Below are 24,171 nucleotides of genomic sequence, written 5' to 3' on the forward strand. Positions count from 1 at the left end.
ATCAGAGTTTCGGAAAGTTTGCATGCACGACACCACCATCGATGATACTTAAACAAACAGAAAATGAATTGCAAAACAGAACCACTGAATTGCAAAACATAACAACGGACAGCTTGTAAAATGCATGGTGATGAGCTTCTTCAATCCAATCAAGGAACCAAGCATCACAGTTTCGGCAATGGTGCATGTGCAAATCAGCAAACTGTGATACTTAATCAAACAACTTCACTGTTTTGCTTAGTTTAAGAACGGATGGCTAAGAACAACCTCGTTAGTGAGTATGAAGTCATCTCTTCATTCCAGGAATTAATAATAATCAGAGTTTTAGAAGTCTCTTACGTGCGATACTACTATCAACGGTACTTAATCAAACAGCCTCTCAGAATGGCCTAGTTTGAGAACGGAAGGCTAGGAACAACCTTAGTAGTGAGTCATCAGTTCAACTTTTCATTCAAGGAATTAAGCATCTAAAATCTGAAAAATAAAAAGAAGAGCTCTTTGTTAGAAGTTCTTATTTTTATTTTTCCTCAACTTCTATTTCTTTTCTTTTTTTACTTTTTTTTTTTTAATGATAGTTTTTCTTTTTTTTTATCTATTTTGTTCGTTTAAATTAATACAACAGGCGTTTTAGGTCGTTTCTGTAACATTATTTAACACTTTAAATTGTAATAAATATTTGAACAGAAGAAAATCCCTTTCGTAACGTTAAAATGTCATAAGAACATTTCATCTTTACCAAATACGCTTGTAAAAATAGTTTCACTTTTAAAGTTTGTTGTATATGTCTTTTAATTTAGTGAATCGCAATTTGGATTTTCTTAGGCGCACATCTACTTTAGTTGCTTTTTCTTAAAGAAAGGTCACCAGAGTTTTCTTACACAGCCCCTGCAGCATAATCTTTAACAAAATACTCTTTTGAAAAGTTTTACATTGAAATAAACAAAAGCCATTTGCGTAAGTAGAGATAACTTAGAGAATAAAAAGTGCATAAACGCCTCGCTACTTTGATGAAGAAGAAACGGATGACTAAATGCAACTTTTTAATTTCGTGTGCTATCTCTTTCGATTAAGGTACTTTTTGAATATTTTTTCAAAGAAATGTTAGCGTAGTTTTCCTTTTTTAAATTTAAATCATGTTTAAAGGTAGTTTTTGAATGTTTTTTCAAAGAAATGTTAGCGTAGTTTTCATCTATTAAATTTAAATCATGTTTAAAGGTAGTTTTTGAATGTTTTTTCAAAGAAATGTTAGCGTAGTTTTCATCTATTAAATCTAAATCATGTTTAAAGGTAGTTTTCGAATATTTTTTCAAAGAATTGTTAGCGTAGTTTTCCTCTTTTAGATCTAGCTTATGTTTAAGGTAGTTTTTGAGTATTTTTTCAAAGAAAAGTTAGCGTAGTTTTCCTCTTTTAGATCTAGCTTATGTTTAAGGTAGTTTTTGAGTATTTTTTCAAAGAAAAGTTAGCGTAGTTTTCCTCTTTTAGATCTAGCTTATGTTTAAGGTAGTTTTTAAATATTTTTTTAAAGAAAAGTTAGCATAGTTTTCCTCTTTTGGATATAGCTTATGTTTAAGGTAGTTTTTAAATATTTTTTTTAAAGAAAAGTTAGCGTAGTTTTCCTCCTTTAGATCTAGCTTATAATTCAGGTAGTTTTTGAATATTTTTTCAAATAAAAATTAGCAAAGTATAGTTTATTTAGCATGACATCACAAAATACTAAACTCAAAAAGGCAAGATAAAGTATAAGATAAACGTAAAATAAGATATAGATGAAACAAATGTTAGGCTGCATAAAATCAAAAACTGCATTGCCTATCATAAACACAAATGTCTAGTGAGAGCTTTTAAAGGTCGTTCTTTTCGTCTTTTAATTTGGTGAATCGCGATTTGAATTTTCTAAGGCGCACATGTCTTTCAGTTGCTTTTTTCTTAAGGAAAGGTCGCCAGAGTTTTTTTACGCAGCTCCTGCAGCATAATCTTTAACAAAATACTCTTTTGTATATCATTACATAGAAATAAACAAAAACCATATGCGTAAACAGAGATAAATTAGAACGCAAAAGTGCATAAAAAGCCTCGCTACTTTGCTATAGAAGAAGTGGATGACTAGATACAACTTTGTAAATTCGTGCACTACCTCAATGGATTAAGGTATTTTTCGAAAGTTTTTTAAAAGCATAAATAGCGTAGTCTTCCTCTTTTAAATCTAGCTTATGTCTAAGGCAGTTTTTGAATAGATTTTCAAAGAAAGGTTAGCGTACTTTTCCACTTTTAAGTTTAGCTTATGTAGCTTGACAAAACAACACACAAAAAGACAAGATAAAGTATCAGATAAACGTAAAATAAAATATAAATGAAACTAAAGTTAGGCTGCATAAAAAACAAACAACTTAATAATCTACTAGACATGTTTAAGTTGAATTAAGTAAAGTCCTTTGCGCAAATTTGGGTAAATAAGAGAGTAAAAATCCATAAAAAGAAGAAGTGGATGAGTAGATACAATTTTTTAAATTTGTGTGCTATCTCTATTGAATAAGGTAGTTTTCGAGAGTTTTTTCAAAGCAAAATTAGCGTAGTGTTCCTCTTTTAAATCTAGATTATCTCAAAAATAGATTTCGAATAGTTTTTCAAAGAAAGGTTAGCGCAGCTTTCCTCTTTTAACATTAGCTTATGTAGCTTGACATCACAGAACACAAAAAGATAAAATAAAATATAAGACAAACGTAAAATGAAAAATAGATGTAGCTAAAGTTAGGCAGCATAAAAAACCAACAACATAATAATCTACTAGGCATGTTTAAATTGAATTAAATAAAATCCTTTGCGCAAAAATAGGTATGTTAGAGAGTAAAAGCGCATAGAAAGCCTCGCTACTTTGCTGTGAAAGAAGTGGATGACTAGATACAACTTTTTAAAATCCTGTGCTATCTCTATCGATTAAGGTAGTTTTCGAAAGATTTTTCAAAGCAAAAATAGCGTAGTCTTTCTCTTTTAAATCTAGATTATGTCTAAGGTAGTTTTTGAACAGCTTTTCAAAGAAAGGTTAGCGTAGCTTTCCTCTTTTAAGTTTAGCTTATGTAGCTTGACATCACAAAACACAAAATTCAAAAAGACAAAATAAAATATAAGATAAACGTAAAATAAAATATAGATGAAGCTAAAGTTAGACTGCATAAAAAAACAACAACGTAATAACCTACTAGAATCTAATAAAACCCTATGCACAAATGTAGGTATGTTAGAGAGTAAAAGTGCATAAAAAGCCTCGCTACTTTGTTTAAGGTAGTTTTTGAATAGTTTTTCAAAGAAAGCTTAGCGTAGTTTTCCTCTTTAAAGTTTGGCTTATGTAGCTTGACATCACAAAACACAAAACACTAAAAGGAAAGGTAATATAAAAGTTAATCGTAAAATAAAATGTAGGTGAAATAAATGTTAGGCTGCATAAAAGAAAAAAAAAATCGTAACATAATAATCTTCTATATATGTTTGGATTGAATTAAATGAATTCCTTTGCGTAAATATAAGCAAACTAGTGAGAAAAAGTGCATAAAGAGCCTCGCTACTTTGCTGCAGAAGTAGTGGATGACTATATGCAATTTTTTAAAATCGTGTGCTATCTCTATCGATTAAGGTAGTTTTCGAAAGTTTTTTCAAAGTAAAAATAGTGTAGTTTTCCTCTTTTAAATCTAGCTTTTGTCTAGGGTAGTTTATGAATAGATTTTCAAAGAAAGGTTAGCGTAGCATTCCACTTTTAAGTTTAGCTTAAGTTGCTTGGCATCACAAAACTCAAAACTCAAAAAGAAAAGATAAAATATATGATAAACCTAAAACATAATATAGATGAAACTAAAGTTAGGCTGCATAAAAAACCAACAACATAATAATCTACTAGGCATGTTTAAATTGAATTAAATAAAATCCTTTGCGCAAATGTAGGTATGTTAGAGAGTAAAAGTGCATGAAAAGCCTCGCTACTTTGTTAAAGGTAGTTTTTGAATAGTTTTTCAAAGCAAGTTTAGCGTAGTTTTCCTCTTTTATGTTTAGACTATGTAGCTTGACATCACAGAACACAAAGCTCAAAAAGGCAAGATAAAATATAAGTTAATCGTAAAATATAGATGTAACAAAGTTTAGACTGCATAAAAAACCAACAACATAATAATCTACTAGGCATGTTTAAGTTGAATTAAATAATGTCCTTTGCGCAAATATAGGAAAGTTAGAGTAAAAATCCATAAAAAGCCTCGATACTTTGCTGAAGAAGAAGATGACTATATGCAACTTTTTAAAATTGTGAGCTATCTATATCGATTTAGGTCCTTTTTGAGTACTTTTTCAAAGAAAAGTTAGCGCAGTTTTCCCCTTTTAAGATTAGATTATGAAGCTTGACATAACAAAACACAAAACTAACAAAGGCAAGATAAAATATAAGGTAAACGCAATATAATGTATAGATGAAACTAAAGTTAGGCTGCATAAAACAAACGGGTAACAATACTCTTCTATGTATGTTTACATTGAGTTAAATAAAATCCTTTGCGCAAATATAGGTATGTTAGAGAATAAAAGTGCATAAAAAGCCTCAGTACTTTGCTGTAGAAGAAGTGGATGAGTAGATACAATTTTTTAAATTTGTGTGCTATCTCTATCGAATAAGTTAGTTTTCGAGAGTTTTTTCAAAGCAAAATTAGCGTAGTGTTCCTCTTTTAAATCTAGATTATCTCAAAAATAGATTTCGAATAGTTTTTCAAAGAAAGGTTAGCGCAGCTTTCCTCTTTTAACATTAGCTTATGTAGCTTGACATCACAGAACACAAAAAGATAAAATAAAATATAAGACAAACGTAAAATGAAAAATAGATGTAGCTAAAGTTAGGCTGCATAAAAAACCAACAACATAATAATCTACTAGGCATGTTTAAATTGAATTAAATAAAATCCTTTGCGCAAAAATAGGTATGTTAGAGAGTAAAAGCGCATAAAAAGCCTCGCTACTTTGTTAAAGGTAGTTTTTGAATAGTTTTTCAAAGACAGGTTAGCGTAAATTTCCTCTTTAAAGTTTAGCTTATGTAGCTTGACATCACAAAATATAAAACTCAAAAAGACAAGATAAAATATAAGATAAACGCAAAATAAAATATAGATGAAACTAAAGTTAGGCTGCATACAAAACCAACAACATAATATTCTACTAGTTATGTTTAAATTGAATTAAATAAAATCCTTTACGCAAATATAGGTAAGTTAGAGAGTAAAAGTGCATAAAAAGCTTTACTTTGCTGAAGAAGAAGATGAATAGATGCAACTTTTTAAATTCGTGAGCTATCTCTATCGGTGTAAGGTAGTTTTTGAACAATTTTTCAAAGAAAAGTTAGCCTAGTTTTCTTCTTTTAAGTTTAAATTATGTAGCTTGACATCACAAAATACAAAACTCAAAAAGACAAGATAAAATATAAGATAAACGCAAAATAAAATATAGATGAAACTAAAGTTAGGCTGCATACAAAACCAACAACATAATATTCTACTAGAAAAGTTAGCCTAGTTTCCTTCTTTTAAGTTTAGATTATGTAGCTTGACATCACAAAACACAAAAAGGCAAGATAAAATACAAGGTAAACGTAAAATAAAATAGAAGTCAAACAAAAGTTAGGTTGCATAAATACAAAAACTGCATTGCCAAAAATAGAATTTGTTGTCTAGAAAGACCTTTTAAACTTTGTTTCTTTCGTTTTTTGACTTAGTGAATCGCGATCTGGTTTTTCTTAGGCGCGCTTGTTTCTTAGTTGTTTTTTTTGTAAAGAAACTTTATTCAGACGTTTTTTTTTACGCAACTCCTTTAACATTATTTTTAACAAAGTATTCTTTTATACGTGTTTACATTGAAATAAAACCCTTTGCGTAAATAGAGATAAATTAGAGAGCAAAAGTACATAAAAAGCCTCGCTACTTTGCAGAAGAAGAATTGGATGGCAAGATTCGTGTGCTTTCTCTTTCGTTTAAGGTACTTCTTGAATATTTTTTCAAAGAAAAGTTAGCGTAGTTTTCCCCTTTTAAGTTTAGCTTACGCAGCTTGACATCACAAAACGCAAAAACCAATAAGGCATGATAAAATACAAGATAAACGTAAAATAAAATAGAAGTGAAACAAAAGTTAGACTGCATAAAAACAAAAAAAAAAAAAAAAACATAATATACTTCTATGTATGTTTACATTGATCTAAACAAAATCCTTTGTGTAAAGATATGAAAAAATAGAGAGTAAGAGTTCATAAAAAAGCCTCGCTATTTTGCTGAAGAAGAAATGGATGTCTAGATCTTTTAAAATAAGGAACTTTTTGATTTCTTTTTCCGAAAAATGGTTGGAGCAGTTTTCCTTTTTTAAATTTCACTTATGCAGTTTAACATCACAGGAAATATTATTTTGCTTTTTAACAAACTCTTAAAAACATCAGAAGTAATTCTAAATGCAACTCTATTAAAAGTTTTCACAGAATAACAAAACGACTTCTTTTTTTTTTTTTTAAGATAAAAAAAAGTTTGAACTATCTTTAAATAAGAAATGTGAGAACAGTTTAACAGAACTTCTTGTTTATTATGTCTTTAGCGAAACAGATAAAAATATTTGCAAAAGCATAGATAAAACAAACTACACAAAAGGCCCATCTTTATTGCCAAACTGAACAAACTTATCTAAACTACATAAATGGTTTCACGATATTGCCATATTGAACAAACTTTTCTAAACTACCCTCTTTTTGAATTTTTAGCTTCATGTTTTTAATTTTGTCTTTAATATGGCTTTGGTAGGAGTACTTTTGCAAGACATGAATGAGCTTGTCACTGCTATGATTTGCCAAGATGCCAAGGTAATCTTTGTACGAGCAACTTGAGCTTACATCTGTAAACACGTCTTGCAAGATGTATGCCAACACCAAAGCTGCACATCGTGGAAAACTTCTGGTGTTGAACCATTCGTTGTGGCCAGGGCAAGCATTCAGCTCTTCAACTATTTCATCTAAAATTTTACAAACTCAAGTCATAACACAAAGTGATTAAATCAAATATTCATTTGGTTCTGAAGTAAGACAAGATTTATTCTGTTTTTTTATTTATTTTTTTTTTGTTGACCTTATTGTTTGCACTGATAGCAATAACTGGTTTTTGAAAGATTACCTAAATGGCATTGGCTAACTTCTGCTTTGTTTTCCTTTGTTCTTGGCTGAGTTGATCCTGAAATAAAATAAAACCATGTTCATTTTTCTAATTCATAAAAACCATCAACAGTTTCTAAGTGTTAGAGATGATAACAAGCTGTGCATGATTTCTAACGGTGATGTTTCTAACTTCATCATTAGAAATCGGGTAGACACAACTTTCTAAAAGTGCACTTAGCAATGATGGCTAGTTTTTGTTAACAGTTAACCATCTGAAATTGTGCAAGAAGAGGTTTGTGTTTATATATCTTTGTATAAATTAGGTTTTACATTACCGATGAGTTCTTGAGTGAAAGATGGCATTTCCAACTTGATTTTTTTTCTTCTTGGATCTTTTACTTCTAAAACATAATCAGTTTTAGTATCATTCACTTGTATAAACATTTAAGCAATCACAGAATTAGTCCTGCAACAAATACATACACACTTCTGTGTTGTTTTTTTGTTTTGTTTTGTTTTTTTTACAGCTCTAACAATAACAATAGGGCAAGGAGTTGATTTGGGCATTTTCATTTTTTGAAAGCGTGTTGAGATTTGCATAAAAATCAAAAATCAAAAATCAAAAAGAATTTACCTCTGGATGTAGAGGCAAGACTTTGGCTAAATAGGCTACCAACAGATTGAACAGCATAAGGTGAGAGCTGCTTTGCAAGAACAGTACCAGCCTGTTGGACAGGAACAGCTGAAACTGGATCAGATGAAAGAAACAAACTGGGTTTGGCCAATGTTTGCTGAAAAGCAACAAGGCTAGGAGTCAGAGGAACAGAAAAGACCTCTTTTGAAGGACAGAAAGCGACTTGCTGAGAAGGAGAAGCAGAAACAGGTTTGGCAACCACTTGCTCATTAAAGTAAACTGGAGAAAGTTTTGCATGGTGTTCAATAAAATCCGGTTCATCAGGAAATAATGTTAATGCAAGAGGAGAACAAGCTGTGCCAACAGGAACAGCTAGAGTCTGATCTACATCCATACAAACAGCTTGTTCGTTAGGAACTAGTTGTGCAAGAGCAGGGGATAGTTCAAGAACTGGACCAGCGATTGTTTGTTCAGATGGAACAGACGAAACAGGAGTTGAGGTAGGTTCACACAAGAAATCTACGGCATGGTCGTTGCTATCCTCTAAAGGAACATTGTTTTCTACAGCTGGAGAAAACGGAACCACTGTGGTACAGCTGAAAGTAGCAGCACATTCTTCAGAGTCAGAACCGGAGTCTAAATCTTCCTCAAAGATGTCCTCAACCTCATGAAAACCGTACTCCTCTGCATTAGTTTGGAGCCAGTCCATCACATCCTTCTCCTTCTTTGGTGGTCTCTCAGACTTTTCAACAGTCAAAGACTCTATGACTCCGAAGGACTGTCCGATGCCCAGGGCAAAGCGCAACTCCTCTGCAGCGTTCCACTGGGACACATAAAAGCTATCCATTGTGTTCCTGCTGTGCTTCATGTAGAGTGTAGCAAACCGCTCGCGATCTTCTTTGCTGTTGTTGGCAAAGTAAGTGGCTATCGAACCGCGAATGCAAGTGGGAGTAAGACGCTTCATGGGAATGTTTACTTGGCTTTTTCTGAAGCAGGACGTCAGGCAAGAGGAGATAGCAGAGGAACCCATCTGGTAAACAGGCACTCTAGTTGCACCGAGTGTCACACATTCGTCTTTGTTGGGTCTCATCGATGGAAAAAGGGGCCTGTAGCAGTCGCTCAACTCCAAAACAGTCTTGGTGTCTGCAGCCATGTAGTGAGAGTCGTTGACAAGAAGGTCTCTGTATCTCAGCAAATAAATATCGATCAACACTTTCAAGTCGTTCGGCACTAGAATGTTTTTGGCTCCGTACTTGTATGCTGTTTTGTAGCGCTCTTGCACAATGCAATATCCACACTCACTCTTCTCAGCAGCCATGTAGTCTCTAATGTTTAAAAGAGCAATGTTAGATTTTCTTAAACTGTTAATTACAGTGACAGAGAGCAGAAGATGGTTTCGTAGAGACACAGCATTGTCTCTAGTCGGTGTAAGAGACGGCTTTCTAATCGATTCCACTAACTGTCTTACGTATGCAGACTTGCCATATTCGTTCAGCAAACTGACATTGATGATGTTGATGCATTTTTTGCTTTTCACAAGGCTCCTCCTCAAAGAACGAAAGGGCCTCAGCACTTTTTGTAACTCCTCCACCTTGCAGCGCAAACGTCGGATGGCCTCATGAGAAAGTCCGAAATAGACATTCCTGGCTTCACTGAAACGAAACAGGAGACAAAGGTAGACAAGGCGGTTGTACAACGTGTGACAAGACATGGCTTTTGTTTGGTCAAGTTCACTCAGCTTGGAATTGAGCTGAATGTTTTTAAAGTGCATGGAAAAGTATCTATCCTCCAAAACGTTGGAATTGGTGAGAGCGTTCGGGTGCAGCGTCAGCGTGCTGTCACAACATGTCAATATTTCAACAACTGCATTTTTGTAGATCTTTGCTTGTGACAAAGTGTTGTTGTTGGCTACCACAAGCCACTTTTCAAAATCTCTGAAGAGCTCATCTGCTGACTGGTAATAAAAGTGAAAAGCATCTTTGTCCAGCTGAAACAAGAGTCTCTTATCTTCTGTCAAGACGGAGGAGTTGGAAACCAAGTGCTTTAAGGAATTAAAATCAGAGTCTAGGACGGATTCGGTGTTCAGCTCTTTGTTTTCTACAGAGGTGCAGTGGTTTGCAGAAGGAGCCTCGGACGAACCAGCAACTGATGAGGGCAAGCTTAAAAGAGGATCAGAGGAAAGAACCGGAGAAGAAAAAGAGGAGGAAGGCCCAGGAGCAGAGGATGCAGAGCCTGATGCAGACGCTTGTTCAGCTACTGGCTTAATACCAAAGAAGGCAGGTCGAATAAATTGAGGGACATAGAGCTTGTCGTTGTCGTATCGCTTTGCCTCTGCAATCTTTTGTTTGATCGTCTTGGAATCGTAGAAATGAGTCTCTTTCAAGTGTATGTCCAGTCGGTCGTAATACTTCCAACATTGCAAACAGGGGTAAGGTTTTGGACAGCCGGACTTGCGTTCGAGACGAGCATGCTGAAACTTCCTGACCATTGCAGAGTAAAAGATGGAAGCTTCATCCAAAGTCCAAGAATGATCTTTTTTAGTCAAGTGTCTTTTAATGCTTGTGGAGGAATGTTTGCACAAAGGCATCGGACAGCTAACAGCGTACCTCTTCTTGGTACCATAGAAAGGTACAACCCTGTTTACGGAGCCACACGCTGCAACTAATGCGGCCCTGACTTTGTTTTTGAGCTTTAAGTCTCTCGTTCTTGTGACTGCCTTCTTTTCTTTTTTTTCGCTTTAGAGTTCGGAGAAGGGGCAACAACAGTGTTGTTTTCTTGTGAAGAAGACATGTTCAGGTGTTTGTTTGCAACGGTTTATGCTAAAAAAAAGAAGACAGTTAGTGAGAGTGTTTTTCTTCTGCCTGCATCCTGGAATCCTGGAATGTTTACAACTGCAGGGAAGAGCTGTGTTTTTTCGAATCCTCTGCAAAAGAGAAAAAAGAAAGAAAAGAGAGCAACAAGAAGAAACAAAGTTTCCACTAGCAAATGAAAAAGAATGAGAGCAACTAGCATTACATGCATGGTGGCAGCAGTGATTGCTATTATGAGAAGGAGAATGAGAAAAAAAAAAAAAAAAAAGAAACAAATAAATAAAGAGATGGAGTTTGAGAGGATCTCGCAACCATATGACTCAAAGAAAGAAACTGTGTTGAAAAAAGGCAAGAGAGGGCAAATAGAACTTGCTAACAAGGACAAATGACAGACATAACTACAACAGTAACAACTCTCATTGCAAGCATAATAACAACAGCATCAGCATCACTGACTCAGAGAGTGTTGACATAACAAAAAAGAAAACAAAAGTACAAGCCAAGTGGGGGAACATTAACAAACACTCATTGCAACTATAACAACAACAACAACAACAGCAACAGCATCACTGACTCAGAGGGTATTGATAAAAAAAAACAAGCAAAACAAAAACAAACAAAAAAACAAATAAAAAAACAAAAACAAGCAAATTGGGTGAACAGTAACAACTCTCATTGCAAGCATAATAACAACAACAGCATCAGCATCAGCATCACTGACTCAGAGAGTGTTGACAAAATAAAATAGACAATAAGCAAGCAAAGTGGGTGAACAGTAACAACTCTCACTGCAAGCATAATAACAACAACAGCATCAGCATCAGCATCACTGACTCAGAGAGTGTTGATAAAATAAAACAGATTATAAACAAACAAAGTGGGTGAACAGTAACAGCTCTCATTGAAAGCATAATAACAACAACAGCATCACTAACTCAGAGGATATATAAAAAAACAAACAAACAAACAAACAAAACAAAAACAAAAAAAAAACAAGCAAAGTGGCTGAACAGTAACAGCTATCATTGCAAGTAAAATAACAACAACAGCATCAGCAACATCATCACTGACTCAGAGAGTGGTGATAAAATAAAACAGATTAAAAAACAAGCAAAGTGGCTAAACAGTAACAACTATAAATACAAGTAAAATGACAAAAGCAGCAACAGCATCACTAACTCGCAGGGTGTTGATAAAAAAAAAAGCAACAAACAAATAAAGCAAGCAAAGTGGGTGAACATTAACACTCATTGCAACTATAATAACACCAGAGAGATGCATCAGTGACTCAAAGGGTGTTGATAAAACAAAAACAAAGGCACAAACAAAACAAGCAGAGTGGGTGAACATTAACAACACTTATTGCAAGCATAATAACAACAACAGCATCAGCATCACTGACTCAGAGAGTGTTGATAAAATAAAATAGATTATAAACATGCCAAGTTTGTGAACATTAACAAACACTCATTGCAACTATAACAACGACTACAGCAACAGCATCACTTACTCAGAGAGTGTTGAGAAAAAAAACAACAAAAAAAACAAAAACAAAACAAAACAGAAAACAGAAGTACAAGCCAAGGGGGGGAACATTAACAAACACTCATTGCAACTATAACAACAACAACAGCAACAGCATCACTTACTCAGAGGATATTGATAAAAAAAACAAACAAACAAACAAACAAAACAAGCAAAGTGGCTGAACAGTAACAGCTATCATTGCAAGTAAAATAACAACAACAGCATCAGCAACATCATCACTGACTCAGAGAGTGGTGATAAAATAAAACAGATTAAAAAACAAGCAAAGTGGCTGAACAGTAACAACTATAAATACAAGTAAAATGACAAAAGCAGCAACAGCATCACTAACTCGCAGGGTGTTGATAAAAAAAAAAAGCAACAAACAAACAAAGCAAGCAAAGTGGGTGAACATTAACACTCATTGCAACTATAATAACACCAACAGCAACAGCATCAGTGACTCAAAGGGTGTTGATAAACAAAAACAAAAGCACAAACAAAACAAGCAAAGTGGGTGAACATTAGCAACACTTATTGCAAGCACAATAACAACAACAGCATCAGCATCACTGACTCAGAGAGTGTTGATAAAACAAAATAGATTATAAACAAGCCAAGTTGGTGAACATTAACAAACACTCATTGCAACTGTAATAAGAACAACAGCAACAGCATCACTGACACAAAGGGTGTTGATAAACAAAAACAAAAACACAAGCAAAGTGGGTGAACATTAACAACACTCATTGCAACTATAACAACAACAACAGCAACAGCATCACTGGCTCAAAGGGTGTTGATAAAATAAAGAAATAAAAACAAAACAAGCAAAGTGGGTGAACAGTAACAACTCCCATTGCAAGCATAATAACGACAACAGCAACAGCAACACCATCACTGACTCAGAGAGTGTTGATAAAATAAAATAGATTATAAACAAGCCAAGTTGGTGAACATTAACAAACACTCATTGCAACTATAACAACGACTACAGCAACAGCATCACTTACTCAGAGAGTGTTGAGAAAAAAAAAACAAAAACAAAAAAAAAACAAAACAAAACAGAAAACAAAAGTACAAGCCAAGTGGGGGAACATTAACAAACACTCATTGCAACTGTAACAACAACAACAGCAACAGCATCACTTACTCAGAGAGTGTTTATAAATAAAACAAAAAACAAAAACAAGAAACAAAAATACAAGCCAAGTGGGTGATTACTAACAGCGCTAACAGCAGCAACAACAGTGTCTTTAGAAACAACAAACAAGTACAACAGCAACAACTGCTTTTACAGAGTATAACAATAACAACAACATGGCACTAACAACAACAAAAGGGTTGGAATAAAAACCTGTAGGCAAAAGGAGAGCTGCATTCAGACAAGATCGATTACAAAGAGGCTCTTCTTTAGGACAGAGGAGAAACTGCTTTTGAGGGACAGAGGGACTTTTGTTGTTGTGGTTGTTGTTGTTGTTGTGCAGAAACCAACAAACTTTTATTGAACCGAATATAACCGAATATAACCGAAAGTCTTGTTTGCTTCTGTTTTGTGCCATCAAGAAGGGAAAACAAAACATCACAAAACAAACGAAGCAAACGAAACAAACAAACAAACAAACGAACGAAACAAACAAACAAAAAAAAAAAAATTAAAAAAATTAACAAACAAACAAACAAACAAACAAGCAAACAAACAAAAACAAATAAGAAAAACAGAAAACGCAGTACCGAAACCTCGCCATTTTTTATCCTTCCTCAAGCTTTCTCTGGGCGCCAAAGACCGAGAAAGTTGAGCAAACGTGACGTTGAGGGGGGGGAGGGGGGTACTTAAGGACAGCAGACCGACCAATGGCACGCTTAGGAGAGACCCACGTGAATGCTACATTTTCTTTCTATGTACGCTGAATCCGCTCAAAGTCTGGAATTTCCAGCATTCACGTGTCATCACTCCAGCCACCAGATTGGCCCACACTTTGCACACTTTCAAGACTAGAAACTCACTTGTGCTCAATTTGAGCAAAAAAAAAAAAAAACTAAGTCTCGCATGGCGACAACTTTTCCAAAAGCAAACAAAGGCAAACGAAGGCAAACGAAGAAAAAACAAAAACAAATAAACAAAAACAAAACCGAATAGGGAGAGAGAGAGTGAGTCGACTCATTTCTTTCGACTGCCTTAAACGAGAAGTCTAAAACGTTTAAAAGTTGAAAACTAAGTTTTTTAAATGAACTGCACCGAAAAAACTTTACGACAGTTTAGCTGGTTAAAAACGCAGAGGAAAATATTTTATAAAATTTAAGCGTTCTAAAGATGTCCATTTTTGTTTTTGTTTTTTTTATTTTGGTTTGTTTCTGGCTTGTTTCTTTCTTTAAATTCTAGCGATCGAGCATATTTGAACGGTTTCATCAACCTGTCGGCGCACGTGCTCGAGAGCTAGAACTTTGATTGCTTTTGTTGTTGAGAATTGAGAATGTCCGAGCAGGTTTTTTTATCGATTTCATCGCTTGTGGCGAGGCAAAAATCAAAACGCTTTTTGGACGAAAGAAAAGAGATTAAAAGGAAAAAAGAGAAGAAAAAAAAAACAAAAAAATAGGTTATGTGTTATGAACATTTATTTTCTCACGCGATGACGTCTAGTTTTGTTAGAGTAATTAAAATATGGTATCAAGTTTGTAATTTCTATCTTATTTTTAGTTACGGATAATTGCCAATTATGTCACGTTTAGTATACACAACGCTGTTTTCTTAATAGCAATATGATACAAACAAGTTATAAAAAAAAAAGCGTTCGCTCGATCTTCCTTAGTCAGTTGAACAAAAAGAAATTTTCACAACATATGATTGATTTGGTTGTCCTAGCAAGCTGTTTTAGCAAACGACTAGAGGTTGCAACTGTTGTTCATTGAAAACGAAAAATCTAGCGTCAGCAAGAAATTTTTGAATACATAATGTACACAAAAGTGGCACTTACAAATGAAAATGTAAAAAAAAACTGTTTACCTTGATGCCAGACTCGCAGAGATGTTGTCGCTCGTTGCTATCGACTGCGAACAGCTTTGTTGTTTTTCGAAGTGCCTCTTCATTCTACTTATAGCCGAAGTTTTGGCTTCGAAAAAAAATACGAACGTCGTTAAGCTCAACGAGCTGCTTTAATTGTTGTTCGTGCGAAAACGAAATGCTTAAAACGGATAAAAGTGTTGGCGTAATTACACTTTTCGACCGCGATGCAGTTTGTCAACTCTAGCGTACTTTTTTGGCTCGTGGAGCAAAAGCCTCATGATAATAGCAAAGGCTTAAAATGTCTTAACATGTCAGCAAAGGCTTAATATGCTTAATAAACTGTGGTTAAGCTTTTGCGGTGCAGTTCATTTACAACTTAATTTGCAACTTGCTGGCACAAGCAAACGTTTATGACTTCTCGTTTAAGACAGTTGAGCGAAATCAGTCGACTCACTCATTCTCCCTTTTCTGTTTTGTTTTTGTTTTGTTTTTTTGTTTTTGTTTTTGTTTTTGTTTGTTTTTTTTTTTTCTTTGTTTGTCTTTTGTTTAAAATGTAAAAAACTCGAAAGGAAAGTTGTTGCTTTGTTTGCTTATTGAAAGTTTTCGCCAGTTGCAAGACTTAGTTTTGTTTTTGTTTACTTATTAAAATATCGAGGAAAATATTTGAGGACATCGCATTCTAATGGTGCCTTTATAACAACATCTAACGATTTAACGTTTAATGTTGTGCTCAAAAAAAAAATTCCTTTTATATCTCTCAATGGTCTCCAACGATAAAACTGCCGACCAATCGCAACGATTAAACAGCCAACCAATGGCAGCTCAATGGTCTCCAAACAAGAGACTGCCGACCAATGGCAGCTCAGTGGTTTGAGAAGTGAGATCATTCGATTTCCTTTTATTATCTCCAGTTTGAACTAGTGCTTGGCTTGTGGTGCAGAAACTAAAACTTCCCGTTTTTGTATTTTGTTTTGAATTTCTTTGCTTTGAGCTTTTTAATCGATCGATAGCTTTAGGAGAAAAGAAGAAACCCCTCTGACGAAGTCTTGGCTTTTTTAAAAACGCTCAAATTTTGGCAAACAAATCTCATACGAAACGCTACTTTGATGTCAAGCTTTCGTTACTCCCTACTCCCTTCTAGCGGAGGGCGGCAAAAAGGTGTTGCATCCTAGAGCTAAAAGTGAGGAGGGAAGCAAGTTTTTTTTTCGTTTTGTTTGCTTTTTTATGTTTTTTGTTTTTTTGAGGGGGGAGAGTTAGAGGGTAAGGGGGTTAGGATTAGAGGGGGTTGGGGTTACGGTTTGGAAACCTGGGGACGAGGATATCAAGCAGGAGTTTAGTGTTAAGGTTAAAGGGCCCACGAGGGGCGTCCTTCAATTGTAAAATGCCTTTAGACGCACGTGTCTAGTCGTCTCGTTGCATCGACCTAGAGGAGTTTTCTGATAGATCTTGCGCTTTGGGCTCAGTTAATCGGTCTGTATCCATTGTAAACACGGTGTCTGCCGTTAGAAAATCGTTAACCAGGCGTTTGTGAGCTTTAACAACCATCCCTTTGAGTTTAAAACGAACGTTTCTTCAAAAGCCACTCGAGATGGAGGTACTCACGGAGGTTTGTTACGGTAACAACCCTGTGGTTTGCCATCTTCTTTCTTTCCGCAGCGTCGCAAACGCATCGGCCGGTCTCTTAGGTGACGAAAAAACGTCTGATCTCTCGACTGGAATGCTTAACGTACTAAGATTAGTAGAGTTAGTACTAAGAGTTGCATCTGGCCGCCGTAATTTTCTTCGATGATGTCTTGAAAATTTCGTGACGTCGTTTTCAAACCTCTAGGGTCGATTTTAACCTTCGACCTTAAAGTCGATTTTAGCCTTCGGTGTGGCTCTGTACAACTTTTGCGGTGAAAAAGCTTGCGCGGAGTCTACAGTTGTATTTAGCCGACAGACGCTGGCAACGCAGAAACAGAATGACTCTTGGGCGGCGCAAACCGAGCGTTCAGCAAATTTCTAGCATTTTACGTCAAAGCGGACAATCTGCACGACAAATAAAGCTAACTTTCTCGTTGCAACAGTTAGTCACTGGATCGTTGGACGAGTGTGTACAGCTGTTTTGCGTCGAAAGCCGACCGGTGGTCGGATGCGACTCTTCTTTTCATTCGAAAATCAGAACCTGGCCATCAGTCGTGTATCACCATCGAATGCTTAATGTAGTGATTTCTCGAAACGACAAAAGCTTGTAAAACAAACAGCTTCGCTGTACTGTTGCCTAATATGTTAACGGATGGCCAGGAACAACCTTGGTCTGTAATGAATGAGTTCGTTTTTCCATTCGAGGCACTAATTACTGCAGTTTTAAAAGTCACCTAAAGTATAAGCTCATCTCTCCATTCAAGAAAAACAAGCATCAGAGTTTCGGAAAGTTTGCATGCACGACACCACCATCGATGATACTTAAACAAACAGAAAATGAATTGCAAAACAGAACCACTGAATTGCAAAACATAACAACGGACAGCTTGTAAAATGCATGGTGATGAGCTTCTTCAATCCAATCAAGGAACCAAGCATCACAGTTTCGGCAATGGTGCATGTGCAAATCAGCAAACTGTGATACTTAATCAAACAACTTCACTGTTTTGCTTAGTTTAAGAACGGATGGCTAAGAACAACCTCGTTAGTGAGTATGAAGTCATCTCTTCATTCCAGGAATTAATAATAATCAGAGTTTTAGAAGTCTCTTACGTGCGATACTACTATCAACGGTACTTAATCAAACAGCCTCTCAGAATGGCCTAGTTTGAGAACGGAAGGCTAGGAACAACCTTAGTAGTGAGTCATCAGTTCAACTTTTCATTCAAGGAATTAAGCATCTAAAATCTGAAAAATAAAAAGAAGAGCTCTTTGTTAGAAGTTCTTATTTTTATTTTTCCTCAACTTCTATTTCTTTTCTTTTTTTACTTTTTTTTTTTTAATGATAGTTTTTCTTTTTTTTTATCTATTTTGTTCGTTTAAATTAATACAACAGGCGTTTTAGGTCGTTTCTGTAACATTATTTAACACTTTAAATTGTAATAAATATTTGAACAGAAGAAAATCCCTTTCGTAACGTTAAAATGTCATAAGAACATTTCATCTTTACCAAATACGCTTGTAAAAATAGTTTCACTTTTAAAGTTTGTTGTATATGTCTTTTAATTTAGTGAATCGCAATTTGGATTTTCTTAGGCGCACATCTACTTTAGTTGCTTTTTCTTAAAGAAAGGTCACCAGAGTTTTCTTACACAGCCCCTGCAGCATAATCTTTAACAAAATACTCTTTTGAAAAGTTTTACATTGAAATAAACAAAAGCCATTTGCGTAAGTAGAGATAACTTAGAGAATAAAAAGTGCATAAACGCCTCGCTACTTTGATGAAGAAGAAACGGATGACTAAATGCAACTTTTTAATTTCGTGTGCTATCTCTTTCGATTAAGGTACTTTTTGAATATTTTTTCAAAGAAATGTTAGCGTAGTTTTCCTTTTTTAAATTTAAATCATGTTTAAAGGTAGTTTTTGAATGTTTTTTCAAAGAAATGTTAGCGTAGTTTTCATCTATTAAATTTAAATCATGTTTAAAGGTAGTTTTTGAATGTTTTTTCAAAGAAATGTTAGCGTAGTTTTCATCTATTAAATCTAAATCATGTTTAAAGGTAGTTTTCGAATATTTTTTCAAAGAATTGTTAGCGTAGTTTTCCTCTTTTAGATCTAGCTTATGTTTAAGGTAGTTTTTGAGTATTTTTTCAAAGAAAAGTTAGCGTAGTTTTCCTCTTTTAGATCTAGCTTATGTTTAAGGTAGTTTTTGAGTATTTTTTCAAAGAAAAGTTAGCGTAGTTTTCCTCTTTTAGATCTAGCTTATGTTTAAGGTAGTTTTTAAATATTTTTTTAAAGAAAAGTTAGCATAGTTTTCCTCTTTTGGATATAGCTTATGTTTAAGGTAGTTTTTAAATATTTTTTTTAAAGAAAAGTTAGCGTAGTTTTCCTCCTTTAGATCTAGCTTATAATTCAGGTAGTTTTTGAATATTTTTTCAAATAAAAATTAGCAAAGTATAGTTTATTTAGCATGACATCACAAAATACTAAACTCAAAAAGGCAAGATAAAGTATAAGATAAACGTAAAATAAGATATAGATGAAACAAATGTTAGGCTGCATAAAATCAAAAACTGCATTGCCTATCATAAACACAAATGTCTAGTGAGAGCTTTTAAAGGTCGTTCTTTTCGTCTTTTAATTTGGTGAATCGCGATTTGAATTTTCTAAGGCGCACATGTCTTTCAGTTGCTTTTTTCTTAAGGAAAGGTCGCCAGAGTTTTTTTACGCAGCTCCTGCAGCATAATCTTTAACAAAATACTCTTTTGTATATCATTACATAGAAATAAACAAAAACCATATGCGTAAACAGAGATAAATTAGAACGCAAAAGTGCATAAAAAGCCTCGCTACTTTGCTATAGAAGAAGTGGATGACTAGATACAACTTTGTAAATTCGTGCACTACCTCAATGGATTAAGGTATTTTTCGAAAGTTTTTTAAAAGCATAAATAGCGTAGTCTTCCTCTTTTAAATCTAGCTTATGTCTAAGGCAGTTTTTGAATAGATTTTCAAAGAAAGGTTAGCGTACTTTTCCACTTTTAAGTTTAGCTTATGTAGCTTGACAAAACAACACACAAAAAGACAAGATAAAGTATCAGATAAACGTAAAATAAAATATAAATGAAACTAAAGTTAGGCTGCATAAAAAACAAACAACTTAATAATCTACTAGACATGTTTAAGTTGAATTAAGTAAAGTCCTTTGCGCAAATTTGGGTAAATAAGAGAGTAAAAATCCATAAAAAGAAGAAGTGGATGAGTAGATACAATTTTTTAAATTTGTGTGCTATCTCTATTGAATAAGGTAGTTTTCGAGAGTTTTTTCAAAGCAAAATTAGCGTAGTGTTCCTCTTTTAAATCTAGATTATCTCAAAAATAGATTTCGAATAGTTTTTCAAAGAAAGGTTAGCGCAGCTTTCCTCTTTTAACATTAGCTTATGTAGCTTGACATCACAGAACACAAAAAGATAAAATAAAATATAAGACAAACGTAAAATGAAAAATAGATGTAGCTAAAGTTAGGCAGCATAAAAAACCAACAACATAATAATCTACTAGGCATGTTTAAATTGAATTAAATAAAATCCTTTGCGCAAAAATAGGTATGTTAGAGAGTAAAAGCGCATAGAAAGCCTCGCTACTTTGCTGTGAAAGAAGTGGATGACTAGATACAACTTTTTAAAATCCTGTGCTATCTCTATCGATTAAGGTAGTTTTCGAAAGATTTTTCAAAGCAAAAATAGCGTAGTCTTTCTCTTTTAAATCTAGATTATGTCTAAGGTAGTTTTTGAACAGCTTTTCAAAGAAAGGTTAGCGTAGCTTTCCTCTTTTAAGTTTAGCTTATGTAGCTTGACATCACAAAACACAAAATTCAAAAAGACAAAATAAAATATAAGATAAACGTAAAATAAAATATAGATGAAGCTAAAGTTAGACTGCATAAAAAAACAACAACGTAATAACCTACTAGAATCTAATAAAACCCTATGCACAAATGTAGGTATGTTAGAGAGTAAAAGTGCATAAAAAGCCTCGCTACTTTGTTTAAGGTAGTTTTTGAATAGTTTTTCAAAGAAAGCTTAGCGTAGTTTTCCTCTTTAAAGTTTGGCTTATGTAGCTTGACATCACAAAACACAAAACACTAAAAGGAAAGGTAATATAAAAGTTAATCGTAAAATAAAATGTAGGTGAAATAAATGTTAGGCTGCATAAAAGAAAAAAAAAATCGTAACATAATAATCTTCTATATATGTTTGGATTGAATTAAATGAATTCCTTTGCGTAAATATAAGCAAACTAGTGAGAAAAAGTGCATAAAGAGCCTCGCTACTTTGCTGCAGAAGTAGTGGATGACTATATGCAATTTTTTAAAATCGTGTGCTATCTCTATCGATTAAGGTAGTTTTCGAAAGTTTTTTCAAAGTAAAAATAGTGTAGTTTTCCTCTTTTAAATCTAGCTTTTGTCTAGGGTAGTTTATGAATAGATTTTCAAAGAAAGGTTAGCGTAGCATTCCACTTTTAAGTTTAGCTTAAGTTGCTTGGCATCACAAAACTCAAAACTCAAAAAGAAAAGATAAAATATATGATAAACCTAAAACATAATATAGATGAAACTAAAGTTAGGCTGCATAAAAAACCAACAACATAATAATCTACTAGGCATGTTTAAATTGAATTAAATAAAATCCTTTGCGCAAATGTAGGTATGTTAGAGAGTAAAAGTGCATGAAAAGCCTCGCTACTTTGTTAAAGGTAGTTTTTGAATAGTTTTTCAAAGCAAGTTTAGCGTAGTTTTCCTCTTTTATGTTTAGACTATGTAGCTTGACATCACAGAACACAAAGCTCAAAAAGGCAAGATAAAATATAAGTTAATCGTAAAATATAGATGTAACAAAGTTTAGACTGCATAAAAAACCAACAACATAATAATCTACTAGGCATGTTTAAGTTGAATTAAATAATGTCCTTTGCGCAAATATAGGAAAGTTAGAGTAAAAATCCATAAAAAGCCTCGATACTTTGCTGAAGAAGAAGATGACTATATGCAACTTTTTAAAATTGTGAGCTATCTATATCGATTTAGGTCCTTTTTGAGTACTTTTTCAAAGAAAAGTTAGCGCAGTTTTCCCCTTTTAAGATTAGATTATGAAGCTTGACATAACAAAACACAAAACTAACAAAGGCAAGATAAAATATAAGGTAAAGCAATATAATGTATAGATGAAACTAAAGTTAGGCTGCATAAAACAAACGGGTAACAATACTCTTCTATGTATGTTTACATTGAGTTAAATAAAATCCTTTGCGCAAATATAGGTATGTTAGAGAATAAAAGTGCATAAAAAGCCTCAGTACTTTGCTGTAGAAGAAGTGGATGAGTAGATACAATTTTTTAAATTTGTGTGCTATCTCTATCGAATAAGTTAGTTTTCGAGAGTTTTTTCAAAGCAAAATTAGCGTAGTGTTCCTCTTTTAAATCTAGATTATCTCAAAAATAGATTTCGAATAGTTTTTCAAAGAAAGGTTAGCGCAGCTTTCCTCTTTTAACATTAGCTTATGTAGCTTGACATCACAGAACACAAAAAGATAAAATAAAATATAAGACAAACGTAAAATGAAAAATAGATGTAGCTAAAGTTAGGCTGCATAAAAAACCAACAACATAATAATCTACTAGGCATGTTTAAATTGAATTAAATAAAATCCTTTGCGCAAAAATAGGTATGTTAGAGAGTAAAAGCGCATAAAAAGCCTCGCTACTTTGTTAAAGGTAGTTTTTGAATAGTTTTTCAAAGACAGGTTAGCGTAAATTTCCTCTTTAAAGTTTAGCTTATGTAGCTTGACATCACAAAATATAAAACTCAAAAAGACAAGATAAAATATAAGATAAACGCAAAATAAAATATAGATGAAACTAAAGTTAGGCTGCATACAAAACCAACAACATAATATTCTACTAGTTATGTTTAAATTGAATTAAATAAAATCCTTTACGCAAATATAGGTAAGTTAGAGAGTAAAAGTGCATAAAAAGCTTTACTTTGCTGAAGAAGAAGATGAATAGATGCAACTTTTTAAATTCGTGAGCTATCTCTATCGGTGTAAGGTAGTTTTTGAACAATTTTTCAAAGAAAAGTTAGCCTAGTTTTCTTCTTTTAAGTTTAAATTATGTAGCTTGACATCACAAAATACAAAACTCAAAAAGACAAGATAAAATATAAGATAAACGCAAAATAAAATATAGATGAAACTAAAGTTAGGCTGCATACAAAACCAACAACATAATATTCTACTAGAAAAGTTAGCCTAGTTTCCTTCTTTTAAGTTTAGATTATGTAGCTTGACATCACAAAACACAAAAAGGCAAGATAAAATACAAGGTAAACGTAAAATAAAATAGAAGTCAAACAAAAGTTAGGTTGCATAAATACAAAAACTGCATTGCCAAAAATAGAATTTGTTGTCTAGAAAGACCTTTTAAACTTTGTTTCTTTCGTTTTTTGACTTAGTGAATCGCGATCTGGTTTTTCTTAGGCGCGCTTGTTTCTTAGTTGTTTTTTTTGTAAAGAAACTTTATTCAGACGTTTTTTTTTACGCAACTCCTTTAACATTATTTTTAACAAAGTATTCTTTTATACGTGTTTACATTGAAATAAAACCCTTTGCGTAAATAGAGATAAATTAGAGAGCAAAAGTACATAAAAAGCCTCGCTACTTTGCAGAAGAAGAATTGGATGGCAAGATTCGTGTGCTTTCTCTTTCGTTTAAGGTACTTCTTGAATATTTTTTCAAAGAAAAGTTAGCGTAGTTTTCCCCTTTTAAGTTTAGCTTACGCAGCTTGACATCACAAAACGCAAAAACCAATAAGGCATGATAAAATACAAGATAAACGTAAAATAAAATAGAAGTGAAACAAAAGTTAGACTGCATAAAAACAAAAAAAAAAAAAAAAACATAATATACTTCTATGTATGTTTACATTGATCTAAACAAAATCCTTTGTGTAAAGATATGAAAAAATAGAGAGTAAGAGTTCATAAAAAAGCCTCGCTATTTTGCTGAAGAAGAAATGGATGTCTAGATCTTTTAAAATAAGGAACTTTTTGATTTCTTTTTCCGAAAAATGGTTGGAGCAGTTTTCCTTTTTTAAATTTCACTTATGCAGTTTAACATCACAGGAAATATTATTTTGCTTTTTAACAAACTCTTAAAAACATCAGAAGTAATTCTAAATGCAACTCTATTAAAAGTTTTCACAGAATAACAAAACGACTTCTTTTTTTTTTTTTTAAAGATAAAAAAAAGTTTGAACTATCTTTAAATAAGAAATGTGAGAACAGTTTAACAGAACTTCTTGTTTATTATGTCTTTAGCGAAACAGATAAAAATATTTGCAAAAGCATAGATAAAACAAAC

General features: G+C 33.4%; 1 protein-coding gene and 1 long non-coding RNA gene across 2 annotated transcripts; one reads left to right on the forward strand and one right to left on the reverse strand.

The window, feature by feature from the left end:
* Positions 1-5,905: 5,905 nt before the first annotated feature.
* On the forward strand, positions 5,906-8,987 carry LOC149875969 (uncharacterized). The gene is made up of 2 exons (XR_016448971.1): positions 5,906-6,000; positions 6,807-8,987. It is a non-coding gene; the product is annotated as an uncharacterized LOC149875969 (long non-coding RNA).
* On the reverse strand, positions 6,621-11,392 carry LOC149875970 (uncharacterized). Its single transcript, XM_090075948.1, has 4 exons — positions 7,788-11,392; positions 7,489-7,554; positions 7,173-7,229; positions 6,621-7,014 (listed from the first exon to the last, which is right to left on the reverse strand). The coding sequence occupies exons 1-4, from the start codon at positions 10,372-10,374 to the stop codon at positions 6,695-6,697; spliced, it is 3,030 nt and encodes a 1,009-aa protein (XP_089932074.1). The 5' UTR covers positions 10,375-11,392; the 3' UTR covers positions 6,621-6,694.
* Positions 11,393-24,171: the final 12,779 nt, after the last annotated feature.

This window comes from Hydra viridissima, unplaced genomic scaffold (assembly GCF_058129835.1).
Source record: "Hydra viridissima isolate aposymbiotic clone 2 unplaced genomic scaffold, HvirCarnegie_v1 scaffold_84, whole genome shotgun sequence".
Lineage (NCBI taxonomy): Eukaryota > Metazoa > Cnidaria > Hydrozoa > Anthoathecata > Hydridae > Hydra > Hydra viridissima.

Excerpts from the sequence above, each read along its gene's own strand:
- LOC149875970 (XM_090075948.1), bottom strand. The coding sequence starts at position 10,374 with ATGCCTTTGTGCAAACATTCCTCCACAAGCATTAAAAGACACTTGACT. Across the intron at positions 7,555-7,787 it reads TCTTGCCTCTACATCCAGAG|AAGTAAAAGATCCAAGAAGA; the intron begins GTAAATTCTTTT and ends ATTATGTTTTAG. Across the intron at positions 7,015-7,172 it reads AGTTAGCCAATGCCATTTAG|ATGAAATAGTTGAAGAGCTG; the intron begins GTAATCTTTCAA and ends GTAAAATTTTAG.